General features: G+C 43.9%; 1 protein-coding gene across 1 annotated transcript in view; it reads right to left on the bottom strand.

Annotated features, from left to right (window-relative positions):
• The window catches only part of LOC146589106 (uncharacterized), a 65987-nt gene that overhangs the window by 1797 nt on the left and 50625 nt on the right, over window positions 1-13565 (bottom strand). The window contains exons 61-79 of the mRNA XM_085316730.1: window positions 12907-13119; window positions 11818-11963; window positions 11166-11293; window positions 10122-10254; window positions 9642-9774; window positions 8995-9147; window positions 8460-8586; window positions 8046-8257; window positions 7152-7314; window positions 6598-6680; window positions 5569-5729; window positions 5170-5314; window positions 4597-4772; window positions 4418-4496; window positions 3784-3921; window positions 2867-3181; window positions 2250-2359; window positions 1431-1546; window positions 315-420 (exon numbers count right to left, since the gene is read on the bottom strand). Coding sequence (XP_085172856.1) covers window positions 315-420; window positions 1431-1546; window positions 2250-2359; window positions 2867-3181; window positions 3784-3921; window positions 4418-4496; window positions 4597-4772; window positions 5170-5314; window positions 5569-5729; window positions 6598-6680; window positions 7152-7314; window positions 8046-8257; window positions 8460-8586; window positions 8995-9147; window positions 9642-9774; window positions 10122-10254; window positions 11166-11293; window positions 11818-11963; window positions 12907-13119 — 2837 coding nt within the window. The remainder of the gene's footprint in view (window positions 1-314; window positions 421-1430; window positions 1547-2249; window positions 2360-2866; window positions 3182-3783; window positions 3922-4417; window positions 4497-4596; window positions 4773-5169; window positions 5315-5568; window positions 5730-6597; window positions 6681-7151; window positions 7315-8045; window positions 8258-8459; window positions 8587-8994; window positions 9148-9641; window positions 9775-10121; window positions 10255-11165; window positions 11294-11817; window positions 11964-12906; window positions 13120-13565) is intronic.

Here is a 13565-nt window from a genome sequence, read left to right as displayed (position 1 = left end):
GAACAAGACTTTAAAAAAATCTTTAAGAATGTAGGTGTTCATTAGAAAAGTATTCAATTTCTACAGCATATGGACTTTGTTTTTTTCTGAAATTAAGATTCCTTGAAGATGTTTGAAGTAATACATCTAAATTCAGACCTTTGATGGCTATTACTACTGTGGGTAGAGGAAAAATGAAATTAGAAGGTAGAAAAACCTGATTTCTTAACTAGAGAAGAGCGCTTTTTTTTCCTGTGCACTCAAAACATCACGGATAGTTCTAGAAATGTTGATGAAAAGTCATAAGAGAAAAATTGCTAAAATGAATGACTGACCTTAAAATCAGAGGAGCCTTCATTCTGGTTTTCTTCTGTTTTCTGTAAATTTTCTGTCCTATCCTGAAACTCCACAGGCAGTTGAAGGCACTGGTATTGCTGCAGTCTAGACACCCAAATTGGAGAGGAACAGAATGGGAACTTCCAGAGGAATCACAAAAGTTCTAGTCTTGAAAATAGCCTATATTTTATTTACTCTTTTTCAGCACAAAGGAAGAACAGGATGACAGTGTGAACTGTCCAGTCCCATACCCCAACGTGGGTCTACTAGATTCCCAAAAGACATTTCTCTGCCTCAGCTATATGTCTGAAGAATATTTCCAACAGGTATTATTCCAAGTGACTGATCAGAACTGAACACAGCATATGAAAGGTTACGGGTGTCAGCTGCATTAATAGTTTAGTGGCAGAACACAAACAGGTCTGTATTAGAACATATAAAAACATTTCCATCAAAATGTTTTTTATATTTTTCTAGTGGCATATGACTTCTTCTATAAAATGAAAAGTTTAAAAACTAAATATCATTATTACTGTAATGTCTGACTCTTCATGGGAATAGCAGTCTTTCGTGTTTATGGTGAGAAAGACTGTCATTTGCAAAGGAGGTTGTCACACCACTATCTGGTGGTGCTAATGCTGTTTCTATTCACTATAAATACATCAATTCAGAAATCCTGAAGTCAATTTAGCTCAGAAAATATCCCCTGGCAGAGTGATGAAGAGGCAACTGATACAGCCTTCATCTTTCTGACTCTTGACTCAGTCATATAAGCAGAGTTGTTCATAATTATTAATCAATTAAATATTATGGTTCCAGATTTAAAATAGGTAGGAAATAGGTTTGCAAGGAGGAAAGGCAAGTATAGGTCAGCGACTTGCCTAACACTTAAAACATAGGAAGATCCATCTGTATCACTACAACAAAGCTGATTCTGGATTCCTTACCAGAGTTCAGGAGAAGAAAGAACACAAACAAACTTTGATAGAACCAAAGTGTGATAACCTAACCCAAGACAGAAGAGTAACATGTCTTCTGTCTAGGTAGACCAAAAGATTCATTGTACATCAAGTGCATGTTTTCATTTCACAGGTAGAAATGTACTTTCGCCATACCTCTCCTCCAGGGCTTTCTCCTTGACACAGGGATATAGTGATAATCTGATGCTCAAAAGATCTTTAAGCATTGTCTGGGGGTTAAAAGTAGTGGATAAGCTGCCTCCTGATGGATCCTGAAGTCAGAAACAGAAAAGAGAGAATACTCGGAGCACCACAATTACAGGGATGTTTTAACCCTAGCCACTATCTGCAAAGTTTTGCAAGGAAATTAACAAGTAGAACTAATACAAACTAGCTACTTCCCAATAAAGAATTTAGTCATCATCTACTCTGCCAAGCTGAGATCCAGCTGTAGATATAGACCTTAACCTCTTCGCAGTTCAAGACTCCAGTTTATAAGCAGTGTAGATAGTCTCCATCTGAAGGGGGAATGACTTAAATTCTGTACACTTAAGGGAAGTTTCCATTCTTTGCTTCACATTGTGCATCTGTATTCAATCTTGACCTCTATAGATGAACTAGATGTAGAACCAGAGCAAGGCAGATAGTACAGATTCATCTTACATACTGGAGAAAATAATTTGTCCAATGATACCTATTTGTGAAATGCCACCTTCAGCTAACAAGGACTCATTTTTTAAAGCTTCTCTCTTGCGTATTAAAAAGGGATACTTCACAGAAATTGAAAGCGTTAACCTCATATCAAATCAGCCAAACACTAAGAACGTTAAAGAAAGTCCCAAATCATGCTCAGATTGGGCCAGAAAATTTCCCAGTTCCTCAACAAGCCATATCACTTCATACTGCTTCTACCTCCTGGCTTACTGACTTGCAGCCTAGACTGTCACTGCTGTTAGAAGAAGTCATTACACTTACCTTCTCTGCTACCCCCCACAAATGCTGGAAAGAGGCATTGGCCAGAACTGCAATAGCTCTGTTGAGCTCCGTTAGAAAGCAGGAATGAACAATACCAGTTGAGGTATAACCTAAAGAAAAGCAAAAGGAACCAGTCATATCTGCTGACATTAAGTTTGTTTTAAGTGGTAAGATCACAGGGGCAATCCTTCTTCATGCATTTGTACAGTAACAAATACAAGAAGCACCTTATCCACAAGGATATCCACAAGTTGCTTGCCACACAAGGGGAAATCTGGCCCTCACAGAACTCATGAACTCTTGTCTATTTTGGGAATAGTACATCTAGAGAGAAACTTAGGTTTTAGAGCAGTTGTCTCCGTTCCTGTGCCTGGGCTTAGGATTAGGGACAGAAAAGGATGGCAACATCTGAAAAGAAGAGAGACAGCCTGTGACCTCATGTGGAGCACTACTGATCAATCTAGATGGTGAAGTAAACCTCATTTTGCCTAAGCAACAACTGCTTTGGAAAGCTCAAAAAGAATAAGGTGATTGACTACCTCAATATAAGATCTGAGTCAGCGTGAAGAGCAGCACTGCTGCTCCCATGGGATACATACTCCTTGTCACAGCCATACCTGCTTTGATCCATGCCACACTGTTCAGTAAGATGGCAATAAATTCACCAGCATCCTCCAGCCTTGCTGCATGTATATACAGGTACTTATTGACAGCGTCATAGTGAGAGTCTCCAAGGACTGAGAGAACATCTTGATCCGGACTTCGGGCAGGAACTGACTGAGCCAGCCGAAGTACTAGAGCTGGGCATGAATAGGCCCTGATTAACAGACGAACCACGTCACAGCCAAAGCGGTACACCATGAATTGGTAAGGGGACAAACTGGCCAGGTCAGCAGGGACTAGTTCTGAGGAAGTGTCACTTAAACACTTCTCTGAAAAGGAAGACAACAGCTGTTGAGGTAAACAATCCTAACTGAATGCCCCATCCCATCCTCTTGCACCTGACAGTCCTCTGCCATCTTCTATTCACTCCTTCCCTGCAGTCTGCCTAAGTTTTACTGTGCAACAGACCTGTGCCATACCTTGGGCTCTTGATTCTGTGGAAGACTCCAAAGCCCTAAAATTTCCCTTCCATCATGACACTGTTAGAAACTGAGCTGGTAGCACAGCACCCAAAATACATCACTAACAACTTCTGAGTCTGCTGAAAAGGCTGGCAGAGGAAACCCAGCCTACCACTTCGTATATCCTCCTCCACTCCATGCTTTCACATTCAAAGCTCTCCGATACCCACTAAAGACAGCCAAAGTATGCCTTCTCACAGTATGTGCATGTGCCTTAGTCAAGCACTACAGTCTGCAGTAATATCAACCTTCTGGTGACTCCTTTTTTAATGACCTGCAGATTATCATTTTTATTTATGTTTTATCAAGTCATTGAGGATGACATATTTCCTCTCTCTACCTGCTCTTGTAATCCTGGATCTTATCCCTTATGGGGCAGCAGGAGCTGCAGATGGACTAAGTTTTGTTACCTGTCATACTGAGGTCTGAAGGCTGCTGTAGCTTCACCAAAGCTTGTTTGATCTCACACAGAGTCTTGGCAAGTGGAGAAGATGCTGTCAGGCCCTCCACCTCCAACTCAGTCAGACAGGCCAGCTGGGGATCTAAGCCTGGTGAAAACAGATGGGAGGAGACACTTTTAGACCTAGAAGAAGAAGGGGCTCTTTGTGGTTGGATGACTACCACAAACATGCTGCCACAAGAAAAGCCTGTACTGAACAGAATGCCTATCCAGAGGCTGTGAGGGTTACAGAATTCATGGTGCAGGATTTTTCTAACCCCCCCATGTCAGCATTTAATTAGTGTAGAGACACCCAGTCTCTTCTCCACAGGTGGTTGCTTAACATATAGGTATAAAGGGTCTGTAGAGACCAAAACTCTGTGACTTCTCCCTTATAAAGGAGTGGAGGTGGCAGAAGTAACTTGGTTGAACTGCGGAATTTTCAGTTGTCCACCTCAGCCAAAAAATGTGTATGAAAACTAGTTACACATTTGCTCTGTTTGCAAACATACGGATTCTCTCTTAACCTAGATTTCACTGAGTCAGTCTTCAACTGCAATCTTTAAGAGTATCCATGGCACCCATAATTAAGCTACCACCCTTACCATGCTCTTCATACCCAGGGAAGCTGAAAGAAGCACCTTTCCTACAGAAGACCTCATGCTGTTGAGGCAGGTCAGGATCCTGCAGAATAAAGAGGCCTCAAGAGTTCAAGAAATGAATACATGGAAAAAAAACAGCAAAAAAATGAGAGATGGCCTAACAACTGACACCTGCAACTCACCTGCCCATCCACCATGTCTGCTTTACCTTCACTGGTTTGGCTGGATTCCACCACCACAGCCTGTCCTGGGACCTGCTGCTCCATCTTTTGTTTCACAGCTGCATTCTTATGCTGAGCTCTCTCAAGCAGGATGTTCAATGTTTTCATCAACTCTGTTGCCTCATGCCACTGAGCACCTAATGAATCCCACAAGCAGTTCAAATGTAGTTTTACAGAACCACATGAAGAACTAATTATCTCCAGAGCTGAATCAAGAGCAGGAACCCTTCTCTGGAAATCCCACAAGGTGGCTCCAAGATGACCAGTCATGCCATCAAGCCATTAGGCTTTCTTGTAATTTTAGGATGGTGCTCTAACATTTCCAAGTAGCCCTGTGCTTACCTTTATCTAATTTGACAGAGCCGTCTTGTCACCTAATTCACTTGAAGACAGCCTGTCAAATCCTACAGAATTATATGACACGATCATGATCTTGTGGAATCTCTTCTCATCTATGACCCATGTCTTTTTTACCCATACCACTGGTGCCCCTTATGCTCACTTCTCTCCCGCTCTGCACGCTGATCCTCTCACCTGTGTGCATTACTGCTTCAAAGTTGCTGCTAGAAGAGTCCTCATCACATTTTTCAAAGCCATGGCTACCTGAAGTTTTATGTCCACAAACTCTTTGCCTGGCAAAGTTATTCAGACTTTCAGAGTCCAGTGATTGTACCATGTCCTGTTTACAGCAGAAAGCAGCAGTATTATGCTCTGCAAGCCTCACTGTCCCACCCCTCCCATCTTCTGCCTCACATACCAAAATAGAAATTACCATAAACTATTTTATGCCAAAATAGGGCACAGCATAGATTATACTTTCAATACCAAAAGTAAGATCTATTCCTCAGTAAAACCCCACCTCAGGGGGATTATTTATCTTACAAGTTTCATGGTTCTAAAGCTCCCTTCCCTTAGTTGCTTCTTCCCACTGACCATGAGACCTTGAATCTGCTGGCTGACTCCTTTGTAAAACACTGACACATCCATCCTCTGTTTTGCCAGCTGAGATGCTAGGTGTAAATTCTGGTCTTCTAGCTTATCATACACGGTGCGAATACTGAAATCCTCCAGATCTCTCAGTGCAAAATGTTCTTCTGAAACACAAGATAAGTATCATGCCTCACCACTGGCCAGCACATCCAAACTCATTTCTTTCCCAAAAGGACAATATATAGCAGGCAACAGCATTTTTTGTACTGTGAAGAAGGCAAATGGATAAGCAAGAGACAGAAGAAAAGGTGATATGCCTGGTTTCTTAGTAGGGAAGAGGATGACCAAGCATTACTATCAACTCCTAACTCGTTCGGTAACCAGTCAGGATCCTACTTCTCTACTGGCTTTGTAACTTTTAGTGACAGTTTCTTTGTACGTCGTTTGCAGCATCAATGCATGGTGCCACCTACTGGGCTTTGGACTTGCTGAGTTCTGCAAACATCTAGAAATCCCCAAGATGTGGTGATCCCCAAGGCAAGAAAGGCCCATGAGTTATGAACATACGCAGAATACAAAACATCAAAAAGGAGAACTCAGAGCATCAATTTTGAAGATCTTGATTTTCTTCACTAGTCATACGAAGAACAGCTCTCTGCTGTTCCAAGAGACTTTTCAGGGCTAGCCACCTACCCTCCTACCCGCCAGGAAAGGAACCACTAATCTATTCCAGTGACAGAAGTTACTGCTCCCAACTGAAGAGACTGATTAAATGAGCACTGAGTAGAAATGTGTATGCTCGTAAATGTGTGCAGGTGTGTGTGTGTGTGTGTGTGTGTGTGTGTGTGTGTGTGTGTGTGTGTGTGAGGATGCAGCAGCCAAAGTGCCAGTGAGGTCACCAAGACCTATGTGTGCATGAATTTATAAGTGAGTAGGTATCAAAATACTCTACTGGAGAGGAACAAAAGAGAACAGAATAGGGAGTAAGTTTGAAAAAAATAACAGGAGAAAGTCTAGGCCTGGTACAGTTACCTGCATGCTGTGCAGCTCCTTTCTCTCCAAAGTCAGCATCTTCTCCAGAACCATGTGGACCAAGTGCCTGATAGAATGGAAGGCTAGGGAGGGATGACAGAGAGGGTGAAGAATGTCCCTTCACTTGACATGCTCATTCTGCCTAATACAATCAGACACTGCAGTATTTCTAGCCCAGGTCAAGTGTAAGGATAGGTTTCTTCTCTGGATCTTGAAGTCAAGAGATGAAGGGAAAGCCGAGGCAGGATAATTCAGGCAATAGCAAGGAGGTAACAGCTCTAGGCAGAGGATACAATAGAGGTGTCATACACTATATCAGAAGAGAACTGGAATACCATAGGGGAACCCATGAGGAAAACCAAGAAGCTCTCTGTGCAGTTGGAAACCCAGTCTACCGTAATGCTGGAGAGCAGTCCAGCACCAGGGACTGGGGGGCTCAGTAAGCGCAACAGGATATGCAGAAGATCCCCATTTCCTTCAGTGCTCCTGCTCTGCAGGCCCCTGTACTGTCATGGCCTGAGCTCCTGATGTCCCACCGTGCAGAGGGGGTTTACCTGTCTTTAACGAAGATGTACTCTGGTGGGATGTGTGGCTCACCCAGGCTCCTCCATCGTGGCTTCCAACTCTTCAGGGGGTTAATGGTGGGGACGCGGGGCTGGATCACAATAGCCAGGGTTGTCAACACCACAATCAGGAAGCCCAGAACAAAGAGTACCACTGAAAAAGTCAAGAGGAATAGCAAGAAGTGAGAAACACAGGATATTGTATGTATCAACAGCAGTGTAATAAACAGCATTTAAACATCACTGAACACTCCCCGCCCCGAAAGTAACTGCTGCTTTCACCTTTATTACACAGGCTTCTTCTCCTTCCCTTGCTGATCTGATGTGTGGGGGAAAGGAGGCAAGATGTTTCCAGCAGCAGTAGCTGAAGGTAACAGAACCTCTTATTTGCAAGCCATGCTTTAACTTCCATTGCTCTGCTGTCATCTCACTAAGGGACAAGGGGCTGGTATGTGCACAGTACTTATACAGAGGTACGCTCTGTAGTAAGCCCTTAGCTGTCCTTCTATTTAAACCTTTAGTCAACTTTTAAATGATGCGTGTTATTTCAGTTTACTTTACAACGAAAACACAGTGACACTTTCTGCTTTCATGCCCAGGGAAACAAAGCCTTCAATTACCTGAATTCTTCAAGCAGGATGTGGAGAGAAACACAACTGCTACTTCCCCCTTTTTCTCTTTCAGTTTCTACCACAGACAGGTTCTTGGCTAGAGAGCAGTGAACTTAGGGAAGGGGAGCTCCACAGGAGAAGGGGATTAAAATTGACAAAGCCAGCGGTTTGATTGTACTTCCAAAGAAATGCTGGCTTAAACACACTCAAATAGGTACAAGAAAGGCCAAAGCTAAGCATGAGGCTCCAAGCTGTCACAATGTTTCGTCTATACCTGTGATAGCAGACCAGTTAGGAGCTAAGTTCAATTCCTGATGCTTCAGAACCCCATGCCTGGCCAGCTGGAAGGGAGAAGAGGGCTGGAAGGACACACCTCTGGGGTCACAGCTCACATTTGCCTTATTCACAGTCACAATCAGGAAGTGTTCCTGAATGGTCTTGTCCTGGAAAACGTATGTCCCAGAATCCAGAAAAACATGCGCAAACCTAGAAGTAAGCAGCAGGGAAGACAGTGGTTGATCTAAGGATCCTTTAGCTTGCAGCAATGATGACAGCTAAACACAAGGACTTGAACACACTGAACTTTACTTTGCATTTTTACATACTGCTGGCTGCCAAGGATCCCCCAAAAGACCCACACTCAAGTCCTGTCCATAGCATATGTGCTATTAGTCACATTAGATGTTACCAGGAGATGTTGAGGCGAGTCTCTTGGATGAGGTGGTCTAACCTTCGGAAGGGCCCAAAATCCCAGCCTGGGTTGCTGTTATAAAGATGCAGCTTCTGATAAACAGGGTAATGGCTGGCTACACGACCTGGGAACAGTTCAGCACAGTGTCAGCAACTCTGAGCCGCTTCAGTTAGGAAAGCTGACACTGGTTTGGCAAAGCGCTACGTGACTGTATGCGCTTTATGGAGACATGCAGTGTCAAATCATTTAATTTGTGTATGCTACTGCCTAAAAAAAGGCTTACGCTCATCTAACACTGGAAGCATTTTGTCTCCATGAATTCAGAAATTTAGTCAAATATAAGAATACCAGATGAGTCACTGCCAGAGCCTGGACTAAAGATCAGGAATTCCCTGAAGGCAAGAGAGACACGGATGTGAAAGAATGTGCTCAGACACGCAGTACTACCAAATGCAGAGTCATATATACTCTAAATGGTTCTTGATACACATCTATCTGCAAAGAGCACACAGACCCAAACAACAACACTTACTGTGGGGATTGATACTAAGCTGGAAAAGGATGGTGTCTCCTGCTTCTAAACATACTATAGGGTTAGGGACAAGAGGCAAGGCACGAATATCTTTGGAGAAAGTCTTCCAGCCTCGAGGACCTCTCTGCGGGAATGTGTCTGATGAAAAATCTCCTGCCATGGGCAATAGAAGAAAACACAATGAATTCTGCTAAATTAACAGCATGGGAAAACACCTAACCCTTAGCAATGCAGAACCATTCCTTTTACATCTGTGGGTGATTACAGATCACATGGTCAAATTCTACTCTCACTGAGACTACCATAAATCAGGAGCAATTGGTATCAGGAGGCAACCACAGAGAGAGTAGTACTGAACATGCACCTCAAGTAGTTTTGTCTGCAAAGGGAGTTTTCTTCTAATTCTTTGGAAGGTCAAAATCATCCTACAATCCTCCTCTGACCAGTTCCCAGGGAGCTAACAGTGCAGCCAACACAGGTCCCCACTAGTTACTCCCAGATAAAATGAAATCCCTCCCTACTTTGTAAATAGTTTGTAGTGGCTGACAATAAATTCCCTCAGTGCCAACTTGCTGAAGGAAATTAATAGCTCAGTCTGGCTGGGACTCAGACTAAGGGTTCATCCTTAAAGGGCTCTCAAGCCTTACCTGTGAGAAATACATCCAGAACATCTGTGCTGGAAACAATGAAACCTAGCACTCCACTGGGACTGAACAGAACCAAATGCACCCGCTGGCTCTTCTGAATATGTTCATCTGGGCCCAGAATGTTTGTCAATTCCTATTAAAAACAGAGGGGAAAACTGATACAATCAACCCTGGACTCAGATCCTGGTTTGTGATCTGTCTTATTTCTACCTTTAATTAAACTGTGCAAGACTGCTCTAGAGAGCTTTTCTCCCACCATCAAGGCACCGTCATTCCTCAGTAGTGCACCAGCCTCCTGCTCGATCAATTCTCTAGGTCAAGAGACATACAGAGCCTCCTCTCCTCCTTCCTCTCTGTGTGCAACTTGGCACCCTTTTGTAACCTCAGCGCCCCTGCCTCCCCCTGCAGTCCCCTCACCTCACTGTAATCTGTAAGGGCTCTCTCCAGACTCAGAGAGCAGTCCTCAATTCCATTATTTACCCTTTCTTCTCCTTCATCCATCCTCAGCAGCAGCTCTCTGTTGATGCCAAATCTCAAGGAGATTTGTGGGACTCTCAGCAAACATGCTTGGTCACAGAGCTCCTCAGCAGAGACATACTGCTTGCAGTGACATCTTTATTAAGGAGAGAAAAGGTCTTGTTTACTTATGAGCCTTGAGCAAACAGCTACAACATACCAATGGTCAGGCTAGCCCCAGTACCTTTTAATCTACACAGTGAGCTGGCCTGCTCTATACTCATAGAACAGAGAGAGAAACCAAACTCACAACCCATCTCATCTAGCATTCTGTCTGGTATTCAGAGTGCTTCTTAGTCAGCACAAGGATCAAGGCCACAATGTGAGACTCAACTCTCTGTAATAGGCTTCTGTCGGTCCCTAATAGAGATGGGCTTCAATCCCTGTATCGGGGGTGTACATCCCTCTCAAAAGTTCTGCTTTGAGAAAAGGGTTGAAAGCAACAGAGAATGTAATTTTAACAAACTAGACTGCTCTGCAATTGTTTCTATTACAGGTCAGGAGGAAACTTTGCAAGACAGAAATTCACTCACAAAGAGAAAAAAAGTAGTATTGTATGACAAGAACTAACTCCAACATTTCATGTCACTATCAAAAAGGTGGGTGAGGAACGATTTCCTCAATTTTGGTCTCCATCTAATAAAGCAATCATCTGTTTAGAGATGGGGAGTACTTGATGTACCTGCAAAAGGCCTTTATCAAAAACTGTGAGTACTGTCCACCCTACCCTTACCAATTGTTGTCCATTCAGGTGTCTCCACCCAAGCATCCAAAACCACTAAATCATTCTGGAAACAGAAGCACACTTTCCAGTCAGAGGAACAAGGTGCATGATGAAGACTAAAGGCCAGTATCTCCAAACAGAGGAACTCCAGCAATGGGAAAGTTTCTCAGAATTACTTCCCTCAAGCCCTGCCCTGTCCTGGCATGATCTCACGGGACCAGCAACATAACCAGTCAGACCTAATGGTGAAATGTTTCTTAATCATTGGTTGGACTGAGACTTACATGCCCAGCTGTGCATTAATCTCTCCACCTGCAGGACCACAAGAAGTAGAGCAGTCATATCGCTCAGGAAAAACACACTGACGCGTAGATGCCAGGCGGACCTCTCCAGGRGCACAGAGGTCATCCACCTGGAACAACAACACTCACCCACATGTGTGAAACCAGGTAAGCTCTAGCATATCAACAGAAATGCCTAGAATTCCCTAGAATTCTCTTCCCCTCCCACTGCTGATATTCAACACAAAGACAATGCAAGGTGGCCATTAGAAGACTTGAAAAGATTACAACAATTTCACTTCTCATCAATTTCCCTCAACACAGCTCTAATTAACAGCACCATAACGACAATGCTGAGGCTTACATTTCTGCAGCTGCCATCTGTCTAAGATACTGAGCTGTTCCCAATACCCTAGTAGGCAAACATCTTTTGCCTCCAGCCCCAAATGAATTTAGCCTCACAAGATTATGGCAAAGCGGAGAATTGCCATTACCCTACAAGGGTCAAAAGTCTCAGATAAGCAGCTAAAGGACTTAAGCGTGCAGCAGCCCAGCGTACTGAGCACCTTCACACCCTGAAACGGTGCCTAAAGCAGTGGACACCTCTTCCTCTCCTGCCTGTCATGCAAAGCCTTGTTCTCAAACCAAGTCTCACCTGAAGTTGGCAGTCCTGATCACTGTTGCTGTCAGGGTTTTTCTTGCCCCTCTCATCATAGTAAACATAACCTGCTTGGCAGATACAAGAGGCATCTGACTGCTGGAAAGCCCGGTTCAGCCCATGGCAGGTACAGCTGGCAGCACCTTAGAGAACAGCTTAGATTTAGAGAGGAAATCAGGGTAGGGAATATAGTCCTCAGAAACTGCTCACAAAAAAGGAGGTGTTCCCATGTTGAATACTCTCTGGCCAAAGCACACTACTCACTTCACTGACTCATCTGCAGTTTGAAGCCCCACCAGCACTGTAGGGCTGGTACAATAGGAGTGCCAGCTAGACCAGCCTGCCTTTTGCTCTATCAACACAATCATTAGGCCGTTTCCTGGAGTGTCCATTTAACAGGAGACACAGGAGGAGCCAGTTGGGCATTTGAGGCAGTGGCAGTTTGACAAGCCCTCTAGTAATTTGTATACTAAGCCACTAGGTAGGACAATCTTTCAAGCTTTCCAATCAAGGCTGTCAAACACCTCTCTGCAATGGCTCTGTGCCTCAATGCTCTCGGATGGCAAATCAAGGATCTAAGTACAGTACTCCACAAGGCACGGAGTAAGGAATATGCACTTTCTACTGCACTTAGCTGTACTCCTCCTAGACTTTTCCTACTTTATCATGGCCCCAGCCGGACATGGTTTCAGTGCCCAATTTTGGCCCCAAACCTCAACTATGCTTACTGCAAGCTCTGCAATTCAGGCAAAGGTACTCTTTGTGAAACTCCACTACTTTCAAAGTAATGTTTGAGCAAGAACCAATAGGGCTGCTTATCTCTTTCTTCTTTGTTTGAAGGAGATGAGACCAAACCCCCCTTGGCTAACACTGCATAAAAGAACAAAAGTCAGCTTTGAAAATTGCATCCTCCTTCTCCTAGGTGGTACAGAGGAAGCACAGCTAGGCACGGGCAGCACACACACCACCACGAGCATCCCCCAGCTTGCAGTCTATTGGGAAATAATGTGGGGGAATTGTATTTCTAGGCGTTTTCAGTCTTTCTCTTAACAGAGGTGAAATTTTCACTCACAAACAGCAACTCACCGGATGGAGAGGAAGAAGAGCTGCCACAGGGGAAACATGCAGGCTGAGCTGGAAGGTGATTGAAGGAGTCGGCAGGACAGGCCTGGCACTCCTCTACACGCTTCGCAAAGTTGCTGCTCCCATAGGTCCCAGGGGGACAGGGCAGAGGGGCAGGCACCAGGGGAGGGCAGTAATAGCCTCTGGGACAAGGCTGCTGGTGGTAACTCTCACTGCCTAGAGAAAGTGATGGGGCTATCTCAGACACAAACACTGCTAAAGGACCGAGGGAAGTGTTAGAGATAGGTAAATCTCACTTATTTTTTTCCAGTTACACATGTAAATACTAACACTTATACACATACACACATGTACGTATGTATAAAATTAAATAAACTTCAAAATTTTCCAATTTACTTTACTTACAATACCTACAAATGTTAATCTATTTGTCCTATTTATTTGACTGGACAGATCCAGTAGGTAGCCATGATGATCTTGCAATACAGCAAGAACTAACACTTCAGTGAACTTAACAGAGGATCCTAGTCAACAGGGACATTCAGATGCTTGAAAAGCTCTTCCTGCTGTGCCCTAATCCAGTAATCCTACCCTGCAGCACTGGCTGTCACCCAAGGAAACTTTGAACACTTACGCCTAAGTATCTTCGGCAATAGACAAAC

This window comes from Rhea americana, unplaced genomic scaffold (assembly GCF_003343005.1).
Source record: "Rhea americana isolate MKP2758 unplaced genomic scaffold, rheAme1 scaffold_48, whole genome shotgun sequence".
NCBI lineage: Eukaryota > Metazoa > Chordata > Aves > Rheiformes > Rheidae > Rhea > Rhea americana.
This window is presented reverse-complemented; position numbering and strand designations above follow the sequence as displayed.